This window comes from Chenopodium quinoa, unplaced genomic scaffold (genome assembly GCF_001683475.1).
Source record: "Chenopodium quinoa cultivar QQ74 unplaced genomic scaffold, ASM168347v1, whole genome shotgun sequence".
Classification (NCBI taxonomy): Eukaryota; Viridiplantae; Streptophyta; class Magnoliopsida; order Caryophyllales; family Amaranthaceae; genus Chenopodium; species Chenopodium quinoa.
This window is the reverse complement of record NW_018744092.1, coordinates 639701-664335: the sequence shown is the minus strand read 5'-3', so window position 1 is coordinate 664335 and position 24635 is coordinate 639701. Positions and strand designations below refer to the sequence as shown.

The following is a 24635-nucleotide window of genomic DNA, read 5'->3' as shown; positions in this document are numbered from 1 at the left end:
TTTATGACAAGAATTAGTTCACTTGAAATATTGATTGATTGTTGAAAGTGTGTATGGCACACGCACATCCAAGCTATATACATAGGGGGCGTAGGAATGTAGGATGACATATGTTATAGGGAGATACAGATGTTTGAATACCTTTTGTACACTTAATGTCTGCTTAGGCCATCAGTTACAAAATGGTGTGCTCTGAACTGGTCTTGCTATTCATCAGACAATTCTTTTGTGATCTTGTCCACATGCCTTTTTTTTTTTTTTTTTTTTTTTTTTTTTTTTCCTTTTTGGGGTAGTTCTGTATTGTCCCCTTTCATCACATCTTTTTGCCCCCTTTCATGTATGCTATATGTGGATTCAATGTGGGCGTGGTTACAAAATAAATAAATAATTAATTAAAATAAAAAAAAACGTTAGATTAATGATAACAATGGAGCTACTTTAGGTGGAACTGGTAATTCAGTCAAAATGTTCTTTTGGGATAACAAGTAAAGTAGCTTTGATTTTGCGTTGTTAATATAAATCACAACCTGAATTTAGCAAATGAACAAATAGTTAGTTGTTCATTTGTCAAATGAGCAAATAATTAGTTGCTCATTTAACAAATAAGCAATAACTTAATTGCTCATTTGTCAAATGAGCAAATTATTAGTTGCTTATTTGTCAAATAAGCAAATAATTAGTTACTCATTTGTAAAATAAGCAAATATTTTGTTTGGTCATTTGAGAAATGAGCTATCAATTTTTTGATCATTTGGGAAATGAGCAATCAATTTTTTACTCATTTAGCAAATGAGCAAATAGTTAGTTGCTCATTTGTCAAATGAGCAAATAGTTAGTTGCTCATTTGTCAAATGAGCAAACATTTCTATAATCATTCATTAAATTAACAAGTATTTCTTTGCTCATTTATCAAATGAGCAAACAATTCTTTGTTGATTTATCAAAAGAGCTGATCGATTAAAAATCTATAATATAGAAAATTATTTAAAACATATGATAAACCTATTAGCTCAATTGGTAGAGCACTATGCAAATGCATAGGGGATGTAGGTTCAATTCCTACATAGGTTATCTTTATAAACAAAATTAATTAAATAAAAAAAAAAATCAAATTCGTACTAAATTATATGAGCAAAAAAATGGTTTGAAATGAATTATAACTATATAAACTTTGTTACAATTAAACTCTCATACAAACTTGTGTTTCCACATTACATAAATGAACCTACGTGGGATTCGAACCCACATCTTTTGTGCATTTGCACAATGCTCTATCCTTGAGCTAGTAGGCTAACGTATTTAAAACATTCAAACACACTCACAAATGAGCATTAATTTGACAAAATGAGCAAGAATCATTTGTAAATGAGCAAATAGTTTGTTATTTCTTTAATCATTCATTAATCAGCAAACATTTCTTTGCTCATTTGTGAAATGAGCAAACATTAATTTGCTCATTTGTCAAATGATCAAATAATTAGTTACTCATTTAGAATATATCGTAATTATTTCGACCATCTCATGGTTGCAACTTCCATCCGACAAATAAAACAATTAGTGGCACCAAAAAAATAATACCGTTATTGCATTTTAGAAAGTCTATTGTATCATTAACTTTTATAAAAGGAAAAGTACAGTTTAATAATCCCAACTATGGGCGATTTATTTCTAATAATCCCACCTAAGGTTTATAATCTAATTATCCCTATTATTGGGTCAGTTTGCCTCCAATAGTGCCAATGATCGGTAACCTGCTAAATTTTTTTTTTCCTTTTTTTTGGGTTTTAACAGCCACGTTTCCGTATGTGATTGGACCAAAAAAAAAAAAAAAAAGACATAAAAAAAATAAAAACTAAATAAAAAAATATTAAAAAAAATCCAAAATTCCAGCAACCCTACTTCCCACCATCAAACCCTAACCCCAGCCTCTAACCTTGTCGAAAACCGGCCGGCCACCCCCCTTTAACGTCCAAAAATGACCGGCCGGTCCTCTACCAACTATCCGACCCACCGGGACCCCTTAAACCACCCATTTAACCCACCGCGACCCCCAAAGAAACCCACACCGACAGCCCCTCGAAATCAGCCCGTTTCGACGGTGGAGGAAAGGAGGAGGGGCGGTTTTGGCGGCGGATTCAAGTAGAGGGTCTGGTTTCGAGGATCGGGGTGCTTATGTTGGTGGTTTTGGGGGTCGTGGTGGGCTGGGTTGGTGGTTTCGGAGGTTGGGGTGGGTTAGATGGGTGGTAGAGGGCCGGTCAGCCGGTTTTGGTGGTTAAGGGGTGTGGCCGGCCAGTGTCCGGTGGAGGTTAGGGTTTGGCACGCGATGGGGGTTAGGGTAGCTAACTAGCTGGGACTTTGGCTTTTTTTTTTATGTTTTTATTTTTTTTAGTTTGGACCAATCACGTGTTGACACTTGTCATGGTCACCTGTTGTGACAGGTCATTGATCCGTTGTTGACCGGTTGAGACTATTGGAGGCAAACTGACCCCATAGTTGGGGTTATTTGATAATAAACCTTAGTTGAGATTACAAAAAATAAATCACTCATTATTGGAATTATTAAAGTGTATTTTTCCTTTATAAAATTTACTTTTAGGTAATATATTATTATTGACTTTGAAATCATTTCTTAAATGATACAAATGGCCATAACAAAGTATCTAAAACAGTTTATACATGGATAAACACTCAACGATAACTTAACCGCACAATACTAATGGAACCAAAAACCATACAATAATGATAAAACAATATACTATCAATCATTGATTTTGAAATAGTTTTTTGAAAGTATGATAAATAATCATTTACTTTTAGATAATTAATCATAGTCTACATTAAAAAAAAAAAAGTGGATAAAAACTCTAAAGCTTTATATAGATACAAATTATAATAAACGACACAATATTAATGGAAAAAAAATATATATAAATAGTTGGTTCAACCATCTCACGGTTAGATTAAATCTTCATATTCCTTATTCGTAGGGATTGTAATTTCCACCTGACAAACGAAGCAATATAACGTCGTATAAGACAGTGATAATGTCAACTCATCTGCAATGCTCGCTTGTAGGTCACAACTATGCATCTGACGTTCTTCATGAGCTATGGTTAAAGTAGGGTAAATCTACATAAAGGATAGTAGTGTACCACACAACCAGAGCTTTTTCAGAGAATTAAACCAAGGAGTAGGCACCAATTGTGGTTTGACGAAGAACTTCGGAGCTTTGATCAAGGCCATGAGAAGCCACCTAAATGAAAAAAGTGTTTTAAGTGTACAAGAACTTGAAATAGATATGGAGTTAATGTATGACAATGGAGCAACAAAATTGCTAAAAGAAAGCAACAAAATGATGTTAAAATTTCAGCCCTCACCATGTACGTCAAAGCTGCATACCGCTCCTCATTTAGATACAGTGGCTTGCCCCTACGCATTTGAGCATCCTGTGAATAAAATATGAGTAATGGAGAATGAAGCTAAGATGATGAAAACCTAATCAACTTCGTAATTTTCTCAACATATAACAAAACAACCAGTCTTATCAGTCCGCCCTATGGATTAACTGAAACATGAGCATGTTGACTTAATCTGAGTGTAGACATACAGTAAGTAAAAGCATTTCACAGAGAGAAACCATTAGCTATACTTCACTGGGCTTTGACAGAACAAAAGTAACTTGCATAATGAAATCTTCTGTATTTTACTATTACCTCTTCACCATATGCATCAAGGTAAGGCGAAGGCCAAAGAGCTTTGCGTGCATTTCGCTGAAGTAAAATTGTTGTTTTCTATTCACAGGAAAAAAAAAAAAAAAAAAAAAAAAAAGCTTAGTGAAAATCCACACAAAAAAAAAAGGGTGGAGGAGGTAGGCATGTATTCCCAAGAAAAAGGGAAAACAATGAAAATAATAGCCTGCAAGAGGTCATGGAATCCTTACCCTAATCAAAAGGAACACCCCAGTCCCAGCGCCACATGACGTTGAATGAGCTTGGCATTCGCTTCCACTAGATACAATGATAATATCAGAAAGCAGTTAAAATATACAGTTTGAGTAAAAAAAAATCATTATTCTCCATTGATTCAATAAGAATGGAAAAAGCAATACTAACCTGCAGCAAGAATTCCAGGCTGGAGAGCATAATCTACCACACAAAAGGCACAAGGCAGGTTCATTTTGCACAGTCTCACAGATTGGACATGGAACTTTTATATACCTGAATCAAATAGCACCGTTTTATAGAGAATTTAAGATTTTTTAAGCAATACACATAAGAATCTGTTTCAGTTAAATTTAACAGCAACAATGACAATAGCCCACCCTAGTCATGACACTAAAGCTTGAACTTAACCTAGCTAACTAGCTTCTAGAGTTTTTTGTTTGTTTGTTTGTTTGTTTGTTGTGGGTAGAATTAGCATACTAAAATCACCTACTCAACGTTTGAAAATAAAAAATTTTGAAAAATAAAAAGTGAAACAAAGCAAAACAAAAACCTCTGCAAAAGATCCTGGTAAACAGCAGGAAGACGCATCAGCTGAAATGGAAAAGCTGGAGTTGAATACAGAGTACGGTGAATACATTGATTCTCAAAGTCCTTAGAAAAATGATGAAACCATTTTAACATCATAGAACGTAGACCTCCATCTTTAAGAACTATATCCAGTGGAGGAATTCTAAAAATGTTGCGTAATTCATTTGTCTCATCCCTATTCCCCAGCATACCAGCATCCTCCTGGCAATTAGAGGTACCTATTGATTTATCAAAGTCATCGACCCTTAAAGGGGAAGGTGAAATTGCAGAACACTTTAGAAGTTTCTGTAACAACAGACATCTTCGGAGATATGGTAAGGTTAAATTATCAATCACATCTTTGACATGACAAGACGGATCGACATGATTTGAAACGAAAATGTGCTTTGTAATGGCAGATTTTTCAGCTAGCTTGGCTATATCAGCAATCAGGCAATCATGGAATCCTAAATCATTCACGTTACAGTGTGCGTATGAACAGTACGTGAATACAGCCTGAAAAGTTTTATAAGCATACAGAGATGAACATGCTGAATCAACACATAGTTGCAGGACCAATAAAGTAATAATTAAGGAATTCTAACACACCTGAATGATAGAGACACCATAAAACACATGCACAAGAGATAAGAAAGAGTCTCTTGTTGACAGGAATGGAGAGGGTAGGCAAAATAGAACCCACATCAATGTTGAGAAAGGATCATGAATAAGAACAGGGTGTGAAGCTTGATCCCAAAATTGCATATCAGGATACACCATCTCCCCATTTGCATGTTTTAATATCCACAAAATATTTCCTGAAAAATTAAATTAATTAGATGCAACATGTTTATGAAAATAAGCTCAGCATATTTAAGAGCCAATAAGAGAGGAAATGACGACAGTTAATGATTTATACAGAACTGCTATCAAACTAAAATCAAAATTTAACAATATGTATAAACAAAATTGGCACCATTGATCAGATTGAGTACTGTTCATGTACCATGCTTCCCAAAAATAAAAGCATCATTTAGCCAAATAGTTCCTATGTTCCACAAATATTGCAACAAGGATGAAATTACGCATCCCAAAACACATTTTATATGTTAAATATCTATAATTATATAAGAGTAAAAATTATAAAAAGTTGATATTGTGAAAGTATTTTACGAGACGAATCTAACAAGACCCCACATGACTATATTTTACTTTACATATAAATCATAATATGTGGTCAAACAAGTGTGATGAATAGTGAAAAAGTGCAGTTGTTGCAATATTACTAGAACGGAGGAAGTATACTTTATTAAATGAAGAGCATACTACGCCATCATAGAATAAACATTATATTATACGGCGTGTAAGTGCAAGATTCTCAAAGCAGAGGTACACACTATATTAATCAACCTTTTTTGAAGATTGTCAATACTCAATATAACTAAAAAGCAAAAGTTAAATAAATCTGCAAAAAGCAGTGAAAACTGCAAAGACAGACATGAAACTCAAACAAGGAGACCTCAATATCTGCAGGAAAATCTATTCCACCCATGTGGAATTTCAGCTATTCACACTTTCCAGGAATTGGCCAATAGCATATAACTTAGATTTTACTACAAGCTTACCTAACATGAAAGCATTAGACTAGATTTTTCTCACCCGTCCACCACTAATTCTTTTAAATAAGAGGAGCAATTCAGTCAATTACAAATACTGTTTCAAGATGGATACATAAAAATAATAATATAGAGGGAATATACATAGACATCAAAAAGATTTTCCCAAAGACAAGGGAATTGCACTCGGTCAAAAACACAGTTTTGTGATGGATATAGTAATAAAGGATATAAACATAAAAATAAAAAAAATAAAAAAATAAAAAAAAAAATTCTCCTACCTTCTCCACTGATTGCTCCCTCTGGGCACTTATCGCTGTTAATGCCAGAGCAAATGGATGCTGAAAAGAGTTGAAGGCCTCTAAACCTTACAAGCAAATCAGGCAAGTGTGTGCTTCTAGTGCTTTGGATGACTTTTAACAGCATTGGCAGTATAAACCCACAAGATGACCTATACTCGTCATACAAAGAACTAAGGCCTTTTCTTGCACTTAGAGAGCTCTTTTCGCAACGAGCTGCAATTTCTGTTGATACAAGTGAATGCTTGAGAGTGGCCCACATAAGAACAGAAGGGCTCACTCTCCCTGATCTTAAGAAAATGTCTCGTGTCCCTGGAAAATACATTCCACTTAGCAATTGGAAGACAGGTTCAAGATTAGGGCTGATACTTATATTTCTCTCCATAGGCAAAGCCTTCAGCATTTCACTTCTTGAAACAGTAGAAGCTGCAGTTTGTAACATAGACAAGGCATACTGAAGCCGCAATGAACCACATTCCTCCTTCGATGCAGTCAAAGAGCCAAGAGAATGCATTGAAAGGATATTGAAATTTGTAGGTTGCTCCCAAACATTATGAGAATCACCTGGTACAACGGGTAGTGCAGAATCTGCAAGGCGGCGACATACAGGACAGAGAAACTTACCCTGTAAAGAAGTAATTAGTGAAATATAACAAAAATGTGGAGAGAAGCAGCACTAAAGATCTTATAGAACTGTACTTGATCTGAATCATCAATAAGTCTGCCTTCAGATACCATTCGTCTACTGATAAGTCTGCAATTTATATCATCAAAATAGCTGTGAACGACTTCTAGAGTAAGAAGACCAGATATAACAAGACAAGAAAGCTATCACCACAGAGATAACACTTGATTGTGCAATGCAAAGCACATTTGAAATAAAAAATAAGGTGAACTACAAGAAGGCATAAGTATTCAACTTAAAAGTATAAGTAGGGCAGCTGTTTATGTTGATTATTTATTTTTTTTTCTCCTTCAAACTAGCACACTAATGTGAATCTGTCATCACCTACATGATAACCAAAATTATATAGCTTAGACAGAAAGATGGTTCAATCCATTCATTCCATTAAAATTGCAATTGGTCAATTGCTATTTGCTACTAGCCACCACTATACTGAAAGCACTAATGTCAACGTGGTAACTCCGGTAAGATCAGTATGAAGCCTATAAATGAAACTTAACATAAGGATGATAAATTGATTTTACATCTTGAACATTTATTTGTATCAATGTTATCAAGTGTGGTAACTCTGGTAAGATTAGTATTCTCGCACTACTAAATTTTTATATGAATTTACATTCTTTTTTTTTTGGAAAATTTGCCAAAAATAATACGACCTTTCAGTGGTCTTCTAAGAACGGAACGACCTTTGATACATATCTGCCAAAAATGGAACAAAAAACCTGTAACCTGTTTTACAGATTACATTTGACATGTGTCACATGTGTGATAGGTTAAAACATTTTTTTTTTAATATATTTTAACATTTTTCTTTAATAATAATGACTTAAAAAACAAAACTTAAATTAAAAAAACTTTAAAAAAAAAATCTAAACAAAAAAAACCCTCCCCCTGCCGGCAGCCACCCCAGAACCACCCACTACCGCGGCGGCCAGAGCCCCCTACCCGGCGCCGGCGGCACCCTCCTGACCCAGACCCCGACCACTCAGCCCCTCCCCTTCCCCTTCCCCGAACCACCTTACTGGCTTACCCCCACCATCTTCATCACTCCACAAGAACCCCCTTTCTCTCTACTCCAAGTCACCACCACCATGCCAGAAACCACCCCACTTTCATCCCGAAACCAAAATAGGTAATGATGTGGGTATTGATTCCAATGCGATAGAATGCATAATTTTGACATTGAATGGGATAAAAATGGTGGTGAAATGAGGAAGCTTGATATGCAGTCGGTGTTGCCGGAGATGGAGGTGACAAAATTGGAGGAGTTGCCGGAGAATTGGCGGCGGTCGAAGATTGCTAGGCTTTGGTTTTAGGGTGGGGGGAAGGTGATTCAGGGGAAGGGGAGGGCTGGGTGGTCAGGGTCTGGGTCAGGAGGGTGCCGCCGAGCCGGGTAGGGGGCTCTAGCTGCCGGCGGGAGAGGGTGGTTCTGGGGTGGCTGTCAGCAAAGGGGAGGGTTTTTTTTTTTTAATTTCAGGTTTTTCTTTAGTTCTAAGTATTTTTTTTATTTTAAGGTTTTTTAAAAAAAAAATGACCAATGACATTGTGACACGTGTTACACGTAACCTATTAAAAAGGTTACCAATCACGTTCTATTTTGGCAAATGTTTTGAAATAATTCAAAAGTCGGTCCATTAATGGAAGACAGGCAAAAGGTAGTGTTATTCTTGGCAATTTTTTTTTTTTTTTTCCCCTGACCAAATGAAATATGATTTTTATAGAATATTATTGGTTTAAGTTGAAAAAAAACAGAGCCTAATGGTGAAAGGAGGATGAGAACGATAATGGACTCAAATTAAGGAAAGGCATGTACTATTTTGTACCTTTAAATGCAAAAAAGGTTTCTTTAAACTTTGTTTTTCCTAGGATTTTCCAACAGGATTTTCATGTCCAGTCATCCGGTCATCCCTAAAAAAGTTTCATGTTGCAATTTTTTCATGTCTTTTATCAATATTTCCATATCAGTGCACAAAAGAGAAAAAAAAAAAAAAAAAAAAAAAAAAAAAAAAAAAAAAAAATCTACACAAGAATTCTCCCAAAATAGCTTTATTTCTTTCTCTAATTTTTCAGAATTTGTTAATGAATTTTTGAATTTTTTTTTTTTTTTTTGGACCTTTTGGGGACTTTTTCTAAAGTTTATGAGTGTCAGATCATCAATTAAACCAAAAATTTATACTGTAAGGGAGAGGTACCCAAAGTGGAACACCTTTGTTTATCTAGAGTAGAAGTCACAGAAATTGAATCACCTAGCAAAACTCACCTTTCATTTGATGACAAATAACGATCAAGACAACCCTGATGAAAAGCATGGCCACAAGAGGAAATATAAATCCCGTCATAATTTGAGGGGCCAAACCCATCATAAGAAGGTAATATGTTGTTGTTTTGTGAAGTATCCTTGTACTGTTTTGTGACAGCAGCTATATATTTTGCAAGCAACAGAGAGACCTGGTTTAATGAACTTGTAGTATCCTCTGCAGTAGAGATTCCTTCACCATTGCTCGTAAAACCAGATTTTTGATTATAACTCATCTCTTTGTAAATAGATAAAAACAAATCTTGCTCTAAAGACTCAAGGGAGTATGCAGTCTTATTCCTCATCTCAGCAGATTTTCCAGGTTTTTTTATTTTTTGAAGCTCGGGAAACTTAGACTTGCAAAAATCTACAAAACTATTAATTTCTTCAGGGTGAGCCTGAGCAGCAAACTCATCTATTGCACGTTCAACTAATGGCAATAACTCAGAAGATGGTAAACTCTCCACAGAGATGGCATTAGAACCACTAGCAAGAGGATCATTTTCCATACATGCTTTTACAGAGCTCTCCAACCCATCAGAATGCCAGCCTTGGTCCCATGCAGAATAACCTCTGTCAACAAAGTTTACAACCCTAGATTTCTGTTTATTTTTCAAAACGAATAAGAAAGATAAAATAAAATTAGTGTTTTAACCAATATTCAGAAGATTATTGTAGACAATATCTATTAGCCAACAAACCAACCCTGATGCGGCAATCTAGAAAATAATTACCACAGTAGCAAAACTTAACAAATGAATAAAAAAAGAAAAAAAAAATCTCTATTCTTGGATTTGAAAGCGAATTGAGAAAGCTGATAAGAAAAGCTTGGTCTATTAAGGAATGCTAGAAAGCTTCAAAACCAGTGGGTTTCTAAGGATGTACCATATATAGACTCTTTAGTCTTTAAAATTAAGTGGCATAAGTTAATTAGGAATTCCTTTTCTATAACTAGAAAATAGATTTATTTTTTAGAATCACACAGCAAAATGCAGTTACTGGTATTTTATTGGTTTGTGATTCCACCTCTTGAACCACGAAATGTGGACCAGATAGGTAAACTAAATCGGGTCATAGGGGATGAGCAGACCTATATATTCAGAAATGACAAGGTTCAAGCTGCGATAACAAGCCTTTATCCCAAAAAGATGGGGTCGGCTGCATGAACCAAGAATTAATTTCTTTTGGTCATCCACATATTTATCTTTTCTCCTTTATTTGCTATTATCTAGTATTAAATGCTTTTGCAAATCCAATATAATTCATATTGTTTTCAAATTCCTCCAGTCATCTTCAGCCTCCCTTGGCTTCTTCTAAAATCTGTATAATACCTCTCTGATTTCCTTTCTGGAGCATCTACTGGCCTCTGTTGCACATGCCCAATCCAATGTAATCCCTTATTTTATCCTTAATACATATAGCTCCAACCTTACTGAATATCCTAATTACAAATTCTATGATGATTCCACAACATCCATCTCATCAAGCACATTTTTGCTACACCCATCTTCTAAATTTAATCCTTCCTAATGCCTCACATTCCAACCCATAAAAGAACTATGTTGTAATAACCTTCATATAGAATTTTCCACCCAGAATTATGCCCTACAACCGCAAATACAATCTTTCCTGGCAGGATCAAGAATTAGTTTTAAAGGGCTGAGAATCTAATAGAACGCATTGCTGATCGAATAAAAATTTCTAATAAGATGTATTCTTTGAGGTTACATTAGAAATGGAGCTGCTGTGAAAACAACAGAGTCCCACTAAAAAGAGTTTGGTAACAACATCTTTAGAAGGACGTATTCTGTTTAGATTATCCCATCCCACAGGAGGAAAAAAAAAACCCACTCTTGATATGCCCATGGATTGTTTTATAATTGAGGTGCAGGCTGGCCATTAATACTTTGACTCTTTGAGAAGTCAAAGCTTTGAGGATCGGCCTTGATACAAGTAACGGACAACTCTCTATTTTCCATTTCAGACAAAAGGAAATTTCGTAAAAATCTAAACCTATCCCACTAGGCCACCACCACCCCAAACTGGCAAGAAGCCAAAAGAGAGAGATAATTCATGCAGTGTTGTTTTTCCCCAATAGGGCTTTCATCCATTCTTTACTTTTGCCTTGATGCCTTCGTCTATATCTTAAAAATGGGAGGAAAAAAAAATTCCCAAAAAAGAAAGGCCAATAAAATGGAGAAAAAAAAAATGTCTATTACACTAAAAGTAATAACAAAGAATGAAATCGGCATACCTGCAGTAAAATAAGGAAAGATACTGGGTTTGTAGAATTAGGATCATGGCAAAGACAACAAATGTGTGTCTCTTCTAAATCTTGTAGAACATTAGAAGCATATTCAAAATTCGCAAAGCCAGAATGATCAGACTCAGTATCAGCTGAACCCTTCAAGTTTGCTAGAAATTTAGATTGCTCAACTTTCATTTTTGCCTGTACAATGCAGAAAAAATCATATCATAAACAATTATCACAACACTTTAAAGACAAAATATGTCAAAAAAGTGGCCATTCTTAGTATTATAACCACATCCAAGAGCAGCTTATAAAAAACTGTATAAAATGAAAACAAAATTAAAATATTTAAATTATCAACTGAGGTAAGAATCCTATCAATGACTAGCTGACTTCTGTCCTCTTGCACTCTTTCAAGACCTAATGTCAGTAATCAACTTTTTTCATGCATAGTATAGCCTCGGTGTCTTACCAAAATGGCAGCTTGTCTTTCCCTGGCTTTCATCTTCTGCTTTTTTGAATCAGAAGCTGAACTTAAATCCACTATATCATCAGTTCTGTAATCAACAATTTCAGGAGCATACTGCTGCAGTTTCACCATGCATTTCGAGTCTAATTCAGCAAACTTCTTCAGCAGAACTTCTACAAGGGAAGAAATATTGAAGTTCCCTGCTTCCGTTGAGCTGCCAATGTTTTCTTTCCTGTGCATCCTCATCAACACGACCAGAAGTAATAGTAAACTCGGGCAACCAGATTCATCATGCAACCCCACTTCAATTTCCTCCGTTGCAACAAACAGCAATGGAAAGCAATCACCATCATGAGTAGATATATGGCCAGATTTTTTCTCTAAAGAGCAAATATCTAAAGCTAGCGAAAGCAAGTGCAGCGCAGTTATAAGTACCCCATCAGGAGCACGTGACTCTGCCGATCTATTTTCTGTAACGACAGAGGATTTTGCTGATCTATCCGTAAAGACAGCATAGTAGAGGACAGCCCGAATAACCTGGAGGATAGTCTTGCAAGTAGCTACTCTAGCTATTCCAATTAATGGTTGATAGACCGTTTGTCCACTTTGGCAATTGAGCACTCAGGGCAGAAACCCCACAAAATCGAGAGTATCTTTCTTCAGCAACCTGCAAGTCTCTCGGTTTCCAATATGGATGATACAGATCCAGTTCTTTCCAATATGGCATTCGTAGAGAGTACTTCCCCTGTACAGAAATCATGAGCAAGAATGCATGAATGGGCCAGACACAAAATGGAAAAGAAAGGAGAAAAGAACAGGCAGATAAAAAGCAAACCTGATTTAATCCTGATGGACTGGAGTAAGAAGCAATTTTATCTAAGACCTCCTGTAGCAAATCCAGTTTACATAGTTCCTTAGGTAGACCCTTGACAAGCTCACTGTGTGTAGAATCACCTGTTGCAAGCTTGCAGATCAGTTCTCTTTGCAGACTCTGAGATGTTGTTAGTCCACACAATTGCCTCTCTTTGACTATCTGTATTATTAGAGTAATGCAGGTAACTGTTTCATACCTGCAAGTATGGCAGTAACAAGTAAACCAATTTGATTAAAAAAAAAACAATTGAACATAAGCATCAATACTAAGCAATAAAGCCCAAGCTCAGCACAAAAATAAAAAATCAAAATAGATTTAAAAGACAAAGGCATGTTCATTCACATTTCATAAGGAGAGCTTCAGGAAATAAATCAACAAGTGTTAGCTAAGAGGTTTGAAGAGATGACATACTCACTAACATGCTTGAGATCCAAAGCAAGGTAATTGGACAATTGAAAACGTTCTAAGATTCTTGTTACATATAGGTCAGCTGGAGCAAAAGCAGCACATAGCTGTAGCAAAAATAGATCAAGCTCTGACTCTTGATTAGACCTGCAAGAAAGAACAAGTTTTGAAAACTAAATGAGCAAGTGGCATTAATGAACAGTTGATATGCACCCATATGCATACAATCACAGCCACATCCCGTTGCAGTGTACACAAGCTCAATTTTACAGATTGATGCATATCGACAAATAGATGGATTCAGATTTACAAACTATTTCTACATACCAGCGAATAGAACGATATCGATGAAACAATAATAAAGCAGAATCACCATTTTTCCTCCACATCCCAGCACGAACCTGGGAACAAAATACTCTGCTTTGCAGAGGATGCTCCATCATGAATGAAGAAAATCCATATGGATGGCAGCCTCTAAGTACTTTTTGAAAAAAATCAAGGTGATCAGAATAAGAATTTAGATAAGTGAAGTCATCATTATTTGTCAGTACAAAATCTCCACAATAGTGCCTAAGAACCTGCTTCAAAATTAAAGACAGCAATCCATGAAAGGGCATATGTAATGATATCCCCTGTGAACTTACATCGTAGTCAATATCTGGCCAAACAGATAAACTCAACAAAGATAAGGCATCTTTTTCAACAGATGTTTCTGATTCGAAGAAATTCACATCCTTATCCATATCCCCAGTTTTTACTGGGCAGGCATGTGTCAGTGTCACCAAGGGGATATCAGATGAGCCTGAAGTGTAGACCCCCTTTTTGACACTGAATGAGGCCTCCAACTTAGAAATGTCGCTAGTGACATGAGAAACAAGATTACTCTCTGCCAACCAACAGTCTATAGCCTTTGTTGAATCAAAAGCCAACTGTAAGATCGAAGGCAAAACTACAAAATCTTGATTTGCGTCAAACTTCTGTGATGAAGCTTCACCAGAAAGCCTTCCAACTACAGCTAGTTTTTTATTACATCCATCATCAGCATCTTTTTTCTCTCTCTCAGAAGCAGCCTCATCTATCTCTTCACTACCATGGTCAGAACTAGAGAAAGCACCCTTCACTAAAAGAAAATGAATTTTGGCAATATATTTGCACATATTAAAAGGTAGCTCAGCATTTACATCTTCTCTAAAGTTGGTTCTTTCTCGTTTTTGAGGATTCATGCCTTGCACTAAAGACATAATTTGCAACCAATCTTTGACAATGTCGAATCGTTCATGTATCACATACTTTAGTAGATCATAATGGCTTATAACATGATTAATGTCTTTCACGACACGGATACATAGATTGTGTACACCTGGCCACATGCTAATCTGCATAATAGTTTCCCGACAACATATTAAGGCATAAGATATGGAATGCCTACTAATAGTAATTTAAAAAAAAAAAAAAAAATGATAACACTCTTCAAAGATGATAAGAAAAATGAAACACACATTAAATCTAGAGTATGAGCCTGATAACAGGAAAGAATCATTTGAAAAAAATGGAATATATAGATAGCAAAGTCATATCAAATACTCTAATCCCTTCATTATTTATGAGCCACAATTTCCAAAAATGGCCATTTTTTTTTTAAAGAGCAAATCTTCCATAAGGCTCTACTCACCTCAACTTATTAAGATATAATTAGTTCATATAAGGGCTAATTGGTTCAAATAAGATAAAATAAGGGTTGATAAGTTCACAAAAGATAAGATAGGGTTAATAAGTTCCAATAGAGTTTAAAAAGACCTTGTAATAAGGTCCAATAAAGTCTAATTACAAACTCTTAAATGGACCTAGTTCACACTAATTTATTGTGGACCACTAATATTAGAGACACTATGCTTGTTTTATTTTATTTTTTTAAAAAGTCTTTACATTAAAATAAAGGTTATTATTTTGAAATAAAAGTCATTGTGGCATTATAAAGGCTATAAGAGGTTAATTTTTTCTTAATGAAATTTTTTATACATTGGTTCAATATGAATAATAAAGGACACTATGTTAAAATTAGGGTCACTATGTTCAACATAACGTCATATTTCAGATTCACAATAGTATTAAAGGTCACACAAGTTTTAATAAAGGTTACTATGTTAAAAATTAAGGCTACCATGTTAAAATTAGGGTCACTATGTTCAATATAACGTTAATTGCGTCCATGCAAGTTTTTTCGAAGTCTAATAAGGTTCGAATATAAAAAAAATAAGATCTAATAAGGTCCAATAATATAAGGTAAAATAAAATCAGAGAAGAAAATGGCTAATAAGTTGAAATAAGATAAGGGCTAATAAGTTCAGATTAGAGGATGAGTATGGTTATTTGAAAACTTATTTATACTTTTGCGTCGGAATAAAACTTATTTATAGAACTACTATCCACGTAGGCTCGGATAAATTTATTGTTATTTTTTAGAGTAAAACCACTACCGGTTTATGTACTAACACCGCAACTTGAGGTAGCGGTATTTTACTTGATTGAATTAAAAGGCAGCTTGGAGTACTAAAGACAAACCGCTACTTAAGTTAGTGGTTTTGATACTAAAACCGCTACTTAAGGTAGCGGTTTGTCTCTAAAAGAAAAAATTACACCAAATGTATTTCCGAGCCTACGTGGACGATATTTTCGTAAATAAGTTTCATTCCAATGCAGAATCGTAAATAAGTTCTTAAAAAGCCATATTTTTGTAAATCATCCTAGAAAAGATAAGTTTAGGGCTAATAATAAAATAAGATAAGCGAAATTTTAAGATAAGTGAACAATACCTAAATGTGAAATATTCTCCGTTATTGTATAATATCTTTCTTCCCATGGTCCACACACACATTTCTTCTTATATTATTTCCTCTCACATCTTTTACTTTTGAATAAAATATTAAACCACTCTCTTTAATTTATAATTTCCCTGCAAACCCCACTTACACAATATTTTAACAAATTTAACTCAGCTAGTGTAGCACTTATATTAATACAGAGGGAGTACCACATGAATCATCAGCATACTTGCCCTCACCTTTTTACAGAAATACTAAAGAAAATTGAGAAACAAAATGACATAAGTTACCACAAGTCCACAACAACTCTCACAGAAGCACTTGTGATCTTGCTCTAAATAGAAAGACATAGCTCTCAAAACATATCATCACTTAACCCCCCTCCTCTCTCCCATCTCACAATACATCAGAGATCAAACCTAACTAATACACAGATATTGTGAGCAAGTCCATTACGTTACACTTTATAACCAAGGCTCATATTACATAAGCGTAATTACAAGCTCACAACAAATACACATAACTAATAAAAATATAAATATATAAAAATTACCTGAATACGGCCATCATTTCCGCAACAAGAAAAGAGAATCTCCCCCAGACATCTTATCAGCACAGCCAAGAGATTACGCTCCTTAACAAGATGTGGCATCAGTGTTGGCACAGTAAAAATGTGCAAAGAAAACTTCATCACTAGAGAATTATGAAAATCATAGCTTGATGTCTTAAGAACTTCAGAAATAGTAACAGGGTAATACTCTGTGAATACTTCTGCAAAATCATGCTTAATATAGGTTCACAAAGAAGCTTAAGTAGCAACTCATGCAACTTCTTTGTGACATCAGTACTTAAGAACCTCTCAGATCTTACCAACAATTTCAGTAAATCAACTGTGTGAATCAACCTCTTAGAAACAAAACTCAGCAAACTTTCACTGTGATTGCAAAAGTCCAGAAGCATCTCCACCACACTGTAGGAAAGCTCATTAACAACTTTTCTCAGCTCAGTACCATGTTTGTTGGTTGAATCTCTTCTTAACATGTTGTCTTTCCAGAACTTGAGAAGCAGATCCAATACGGGTTCCATTGAACTGGCTATCTCGCCTGGAAGAGGCTGTATTTGTTCTGCGCCTTTGTGCTCTGAACAAAAGCCTTCTCGTTTCCAGGCAGACTCATCGCCACAATCACAGCATCCCTCACCAGGAGTGGTGGTAAAAAAGTCATGATTCTCATGATTTCCTTTCTGGAAACAAGTAAGACAGACTGCACAAGCTGGGTCATGTCCACAGGTATTACAGCGAAATGCTAAATCATTTTTCCTCCAAATAACACCACACACACCACGCTGACAACCATTCAAATTAGCGAGGTTATTCAGTGCGGTATTTGGTTCGTGCTCAAACATCAACCACTTTAACCAACACATACTTTCACGATAGGCATCTTTCAAGTTCAGATGGTCCAATGCTTTCTTAGACCTAAATTTCCTTTCACAAACCACCCCTGAAACACCTATGTCTGTAGGTAAAATGGCTGAGACTATTTCAGACAACAAGGGTTTATTGTTTTTAATAAAACACACCAAACCAGGCTGGAGATCTCTTAGGTACTCCTCGGGAACACCAATCATGGATAGTCCCTGCCAAAGAAGACAATCACCATTTAGCAAAATGTCAAGCCAAGATAATTGTACATACATACTACATAAGGGGTTGTCAATTGTGTGTGGGCCATTGTGTGCATGTCATCATTCGACATATAAAGTACTATTCCCTCCATTTCTAAATGTTCTTGTTTTGACTTCTTTTTTTTTTTTTTTTTTTTTTTTTTTGAGAGAATCAACTTCAAAGCAATATGTATACAAGTAGACATGCACAGAGTGCCACAGGAGACATGCACAAAATCCTTGGCACACTGCATTTTGTGCATGTCTCCTTGGCTTCTCCATAGATCCCAGTATCCCACGCATCCAGATAATGTTTGCTGCTTTTAAATATAATTTTAAGGAAACATTTCCTTATCTTATTTCTTTTGGTTTTATAAGAACATAACTTTATCATAAATATGCTTGTTCTGGAAGGGACATATTATAACTCCCCTCCTTTCTTAGGAAAGGAACCTTGTCAGACACAATGATGCATTGATGAAACCATGTGAATTTTACCCATTACAGAATGTTTATCGTTTTAGACAACGATAAGCAGATGTGTATACTATCATATACTTCAAATCTACGGCCTATAAAGAGGCCTAAATATTTCAAACACATGTATGAAAAACCATTGTACACATACAATAAAGATTTCTTTATACTTCTTAAAAACAACTCTCCACTAAAATGCACAACTCATATTTATTCAATTGATAATGGAATTCATTTTTGATGGATTTCCGAACATTATGGTTGATAACATAATTGAAAATATTGCATAGACTTCTAATAAGAATTCCCATACTATGATATCACTTTTTATATTCAGGCTTCATGGCTCTATAAAGATCATTTAACAAAAGAACATAATTTCAAACCCACAACTTACAATGCCTCCCTAATGTCTCCAAGCCCCCATCCACTTCTAAGTTGCACATTTGAGCTTTGGCATCGAGTTCTACTCAGGCTTGACTACTTGTGCAGGCCACGACTACATGTCTCAAGCTTGAGTGTAATATGAAATTATAGCCCGTTTTTGTTCGAAATGAAGTGCCAAGAATCCATTGCAAGGTGAGCGTCTAACCTGCCTAAGCCTTACTCCCACAGCGCTATCTATGACGCATGTAAAGGCATGCATAATCTGTAGCAAAGCTAATCGTGATGTCAACTACATTACTAGGGTCATCATATACAGATTCATCAAGATATAAACCTTCTTTCAAACAATAAATTTGTATTTTCCTAGCTTAAGTATATAATTAGGGTGTATAAGAACAAAACAACCTTAATTCGTGTAAACATTCTGAAATTTACCACAAATTGTTTACCTTTTGCTTTAATTCCGGCCATAAAATCAAACTTTTTAATCGTTGACAAATTAATCTACCTTGATTAAGTTTATTCAGCAACACTTGCATACCCAAAAAAACCTACTAATCAAAAATTTAAATAATAAAGAAATCGGAATTTTTTTAAAGAGTTCTACAGATATAATTGCTACTAATTGTTAATTGGTTAGTAGTAGAAATTGAAAGGTTAATCAGGATATCAACTATCTTAGTTAATTAAAGTCTCGAAAAACCTAACATCAAATCCCGTCTACATCATTTACCCTTTGCGATTATATCTACACCCAAAATACAAAAAAAAATAAAAGACAAAGACAAAGAGAAGAACTGAAGAAGAAGAGCATGACCTGAATGATACGATCACGAGGCGAGAAAGTGGACGACGGCGAACCGATGTCCATTTTAATAATTGTGCAGCCAATTCAAAGCTCCTCAATCGAAAATATTCCGGCGTCGTCAGTCGTCAATGGCAATTGATAGCAAGTTCAACCTCGCCGATTCCGATGATAATCGCAGTAGAATTGAAGGAAATGAAGTAATGGACAGGTTCAGATGATAATATCGCAAGTATAAGTGTTGACGACGACAATGATGAACAAGAATTTTGGTGATTATAATATATGCTTGCTGATGACTGTAATGACTAATGAGAGAGACAAAATAAAAGACGGTATGAGAGCTGGAATGTTGATTTGGCGGGGAGAAGACTTTTATACTCTTTTTTTTTTTTTTTAACATTTGTCAAAAAAAAAAAAAAAAAAAAAAAAAAAAAAAAAAAAAAAAAGACCATATAATGGTTGAAATTCACTAGTTCAGGCAAATTCTTGCTTGTAGTACTCTGGAAGAGTTTTGAGCTCTTTCTGCAGCAATTTCTGTTCAGATAAGGGAAAACTTGAGAGTGGCCCACATAGAACAGGAGGGCTCATCCTCTCTGATCTTGAAAATGTATCCTGTTTATCTGAAAAATACATTCCACTTAACAATTGAAAGATAGGTTAAAGATTAGGCTTAATCCTTCAGTTTCTATGCAAAGTCGCATAGACAAAGCCTTGAGCATTTCAACCCTAGAAACAGCAGAAGCTGCAGTTCCTAATATAGACAAGGACACAAGGTGTATTGAAGCTGCAAGGAACCGAACTAAATGGATGCACTGAAGAGATGATGAAATCCGTAGGCTGCTCCCAAAGTTTATGAGAATCAACTGGCACAGCAGGTAGCGTAGAATTTGCAAGGCGACGACATAAAAAACCGACAAGTAAATTATAGCAGAAATTTGGAGAAATACAGTACAGAAGATCTTATACAACTGTACTTTATCTGGATCAACAATATGCCTGCATTCAAATACCATGCTTCTGATAAGTCTGCATTACAAACAATCAAAATAGCTATAAATAGACCTATTAATAGGGTAAGGAGAAGACCAGATATCAAAGACAAGACAACTATCACCACAGAGATATATTATACTCTCACCAACTGTTAACACTGAAAAGTACATTTAAAAGACTGCTATGTATTATTATAGCTTGGGCATCATAAATGGCAGAACATAGGAAGAAGATGATAATTCTACTTTTTAGAGGTAGATTCTCTCCCAATTTAGCCTTTTAAAGCTAACCCAAAGCATTCAACAAATTTCAACATGATTATCTCTCTAATTATGTCTATTTACAGAGCATTTCCCTAACGAACTAATTAAGTTCTCCTTCAAGCTACTCCCTAAATTGCCCCTCTTCCCTAACACCAATTCGTTGCACACTTCACTAATAAGTATAGGTAAAGAGGAGTTAAAATGTTTGCGTGTGTATGTGTGTGTTTGCTACTATGCAGCTATACAATAGCATCCCGACTACCAAAAATCCCCACATGAACACTTGCCACCTTTGAAGTGATGAAACCGGTAGGGATCCTTCAATAGAATTTCCCTGCCAACTGCTGCACTAACAAATTTAAAAACAGTGTGGCAATCACCACAGACACGAAGGTTCTTGAATACTCTGATGATTGAGCCTTCTGGGGAGTTAATTAACCCATATGCAAGAGCAAGTCTCTCACTGTGGTTCCATAAATTGTGCTCCTTCTGCTCTTCATCCGTATCATGCAAAGCAAAGCTTGTATCAGGGACATAACCTGCTTCAGTAATCAGCTTCTTGACTTCTTTGAGTTTTGCATCTATTAGCTTTGTTTGAGAGTGGGATTTGTCTCCCATTCCAAAAGAGCTGACCTTGTTCTTCAACTTGACCCAGCTACATGCAGGCTTTTTCTTTACATTACCCAATTGCATTTGATTTCTGATACTCTCCACATCCTCCCAGTTCCCACTTGATGCACATACGTTAGAATACAAAACATATACAGAGTCATCATCAGGTCCCATTTGTATAAGCTGCTGTGCAGCTTTTTTACCAAGTTCGACATTAACATGAACTCTACAAGCAGCCAATAAGCTCCGCCAAACAAATCCATTGGGAGATACTGGCATTTCAATCAGAAATTTCTCAGCCTCAGCAAATCTTCCTGATCGCCCTAGCAAATCAACCACACATACACAATGCTCAATTCCAGGTGGAATTCCAAAATCCCTTGTCATGGAAGAGTAATATTCAAGACCCTCATCAATAAGGCCCCCATGACTACACGCACTTAGAAGGCAGACAAAAGTCACATAATCAGGTTTTATCCCTACATCAAGCATTTCATGAAAAGTGTCCCTCGCTTGTTGAAAAAGCCCATGCCTTGAGTAAGTTGAAATTAGAATGTTCCATGATAACCGTGACCTGTTAACTGGTTCTGGAAGTATATTCAAGACATCATCCAACTCTCCGCATTTCCCATACATATCCATTGCAGCATTTATTACATGCAAATTTATGTCCAACCCAATTTTAACAGTCAGTCCATGGAGCATTTTACCCTCTTCCAAGATTGCCAAGTTGGCTGCAGCAGCAAAAGCACTGGAAAGGGTAAATTGATCTAAATCTATCCCCAGATTGTACATATTTTTGAACAGTTTCAATGCATCTTCTCCCCGGCCATGACGTGCATTAGCAGAAATTATGGCATTGTAAGTGACAGGAGTTATGTTCCTGGATATACTGAATAGTACACTGCTTGAGTCAAGATCACCACATTTGGCATACATAGTAAGAAGAGAATTCTTCACATACTCGTCTGATTCAAAACCTGTACAAACAATATGTGCATGAACAGACATTCCACGCGTCAAAAGACTACTGGCAGAAGAAAACGAAGAAAGAAGATTCACTATGGTTATGTAATTTTCTTGCAAGCCTCTTCTTCTCATCAACTTATAGGAAATAAATGCTTCATCAGCTTCTTCATTTTCAGCATATCCTCCGATCAAAGCATTCCATGTGACAGTGTCTTGATCAGGCATCGTCTCAAAAACTTTTTGAGCTTTATTTGTCAAACCCAAATTTGCATACATGGTAATCAACGAATTACCAACAATCAAATTATTGGCAAGGCCAGAACTGACAGCAATAGCATGGACAATATTGCCTTCAGGAAGGAACTCTTGGCCAGTACATGCTCCTAAAACACTGGCAATACTGGCTTGGTTTATTGATGCCCTTGCCTTCAAAAGGCTACTCAAAATTCGAAAGGCATCCATGGATTTTCCATTTTGGGTATAACATGTTACCATTGAATTCCATGTGATTAAATCTTTCTCTGGCATTGTAGTAAATATCAACTCGGCATCATCAAGTTGTCCAGCTCCAGAGTACATGGTAAGAAGAGTATTGCACACACAAACATCTGTATGAAATCCATATTTGACTACAAGACCATGAATACCCCTGCCCCATTTTACAAAATCAACAGTATCAGAAGCCAATAACAAGCTGGAAAGTGTAACCGAGTTCACCTCATCATGAACGAAACGCATCTGCCTGAAGTATCCTAGGGATTCTTCACAAAGCTTGTGATGACCATGAGCAGTAATTATTGAATTCCAAGAGATTGTATCACGTTGCTTCATCAAATCAAACACATATGATGCCTCATCCAAATATCCAAAGCTATCAAACATTGATATGAGAGAATTAGCAACCGATAGATTTGACTCAAACCCAAACTTTATAACATGTCCAAGAACTTGCAGACCCAAAATTGGATTCTCAAGCATCCCACAAGAACTGATCACCACAGTAAATGTATTCTCATTGAAGCCTACCCCTTCTTGCCTCATCTGCTGATACATATCAATAACTTCCTGAGGTTGTCCACTATCAGAATACACAACCATCAGCGCAGTCCGAGTAACTATACTCTTATATGGCATTCCCTGATAAAGAGTCTTAGCCTCCATCAAAAACCCATTAGTTCCATAAAAATGCAGCATAGAAGTAACAACAAAGACATCATCCAATAATCCTGACTTAACAACAAAACCATGTAATTGAAATGCTTGAGAAATCATATCATTTGACCTACTACAACCAGTGATCAAACTCGATATTACAAACCCATTTGAAGCAAAGTCAGAAAAACTTCTCATTTCACAAAATAACTTAAAAGCCTTCACATACAAACCAACTCTTACAAACCCAGAAATCAAAGTATTCCAAGAAGCCTCATTTCTAAGCGGCATTTTATCGAACACATGGTGGGCAGCATCAATACACCCGAATCTCGAATACATACCAATCAAAGTATTTGAATGAAATATGCTAAAAGGGATCAAAACCTTGAACCAAATGCAATGCAAAGCCTTCCCAGTGAATTGTTTGGTAATATTTGAGAAACCTTTGGTCTGAAATTGAGAAATTTCTGGGTTTGGGTGATAAGAAAGCCATGAAAGTAAATCTGTATTGTTGAATTTATGGTCTGAGATATTATGTTGGTCTAAGAATGTCTGAAATGCACGCTTATATAGCGAAAATACAGAGAATTGAATTTGGGGATGAAGAAATGTTGCAACTGATCTTGTTCTATAACAATTCATTGGCAAATGAATGTTTGGAGGTTTATAAAATTGGGTTTTTTTAGTTGTTTGGCGGGAAGTATATTAATCAATAGTCACACTATATAGTACTCGGCCTTATTTGAATGATAAAGGGCTTTTTGAGAGAGTTTTTAGCTTATTGAGTCCTATTAGAGGTTTGACTATTTTAAAAAGCTAATTTGGGGTTTGATAAAATGCTTCTTAAAATAGCTTTTCGGGCTCAAAAGCTCTTTTAGAAAAAACTCATTATAAGAGCTTTTTGAAATTAGATCATTGAACAATTAGCTTTTTAGCTATTAAATGCACTGAAATAGCTAGCAAATAACAATTATTTACAACTAACTTGTCAAACCAACTAATATAATCAATTAATCAAACCAATTAATACAACCAACTACAGTAAGTTATTACTATGGTGTACTATCAAATCTCAATC

The 24635-nt window shown here is 35.6% G+C and overlaps 1 protein-coding gene and 1 pseudogene across 1 annotated transcript; both read right to left on the bottom strand.

Moving 5' to 3' along the window:
* Positions 1 to 2796: 2796 nt before the first annotated feature.
* Positions 2797 to 20297, bottom strand: LOC110691742 (annotated as a pseudogene).
* A 360-nt stretch (positions 20298 to 20657) lies between these two features.
* LOC110691743 (pentatricopeptide repeat-containing protein At3g24000, mitochondrial-like) lies at positions 20658 to 24345 on the bottom strand. The gene has a single exon (XM_021868681.1). The coding sequence runs from the start codon at positions 24197 to 24199 to the stop codon at positions 21080 to 21082; it is 3120 nt and encodes a 1039-aa protein (XP_021724373.1). The 5' UTR covers positions 24200 to 24345; the 3' UTR covers positions 20658 to 21079.
* Between the last annotated feature and the right edge of the window lie 290 nt (positions 24346 to 24635).

Bases quoted from the DNA above. Each gene is read 5' to 3' on its own strand.
- LOC110691743 (XM_021868681.1), bottom strand. From the start codon at position 24,199: ATGAATTGTTATAGAACAAGATCAGTTGCAACATTTCTTCATCCCCAA.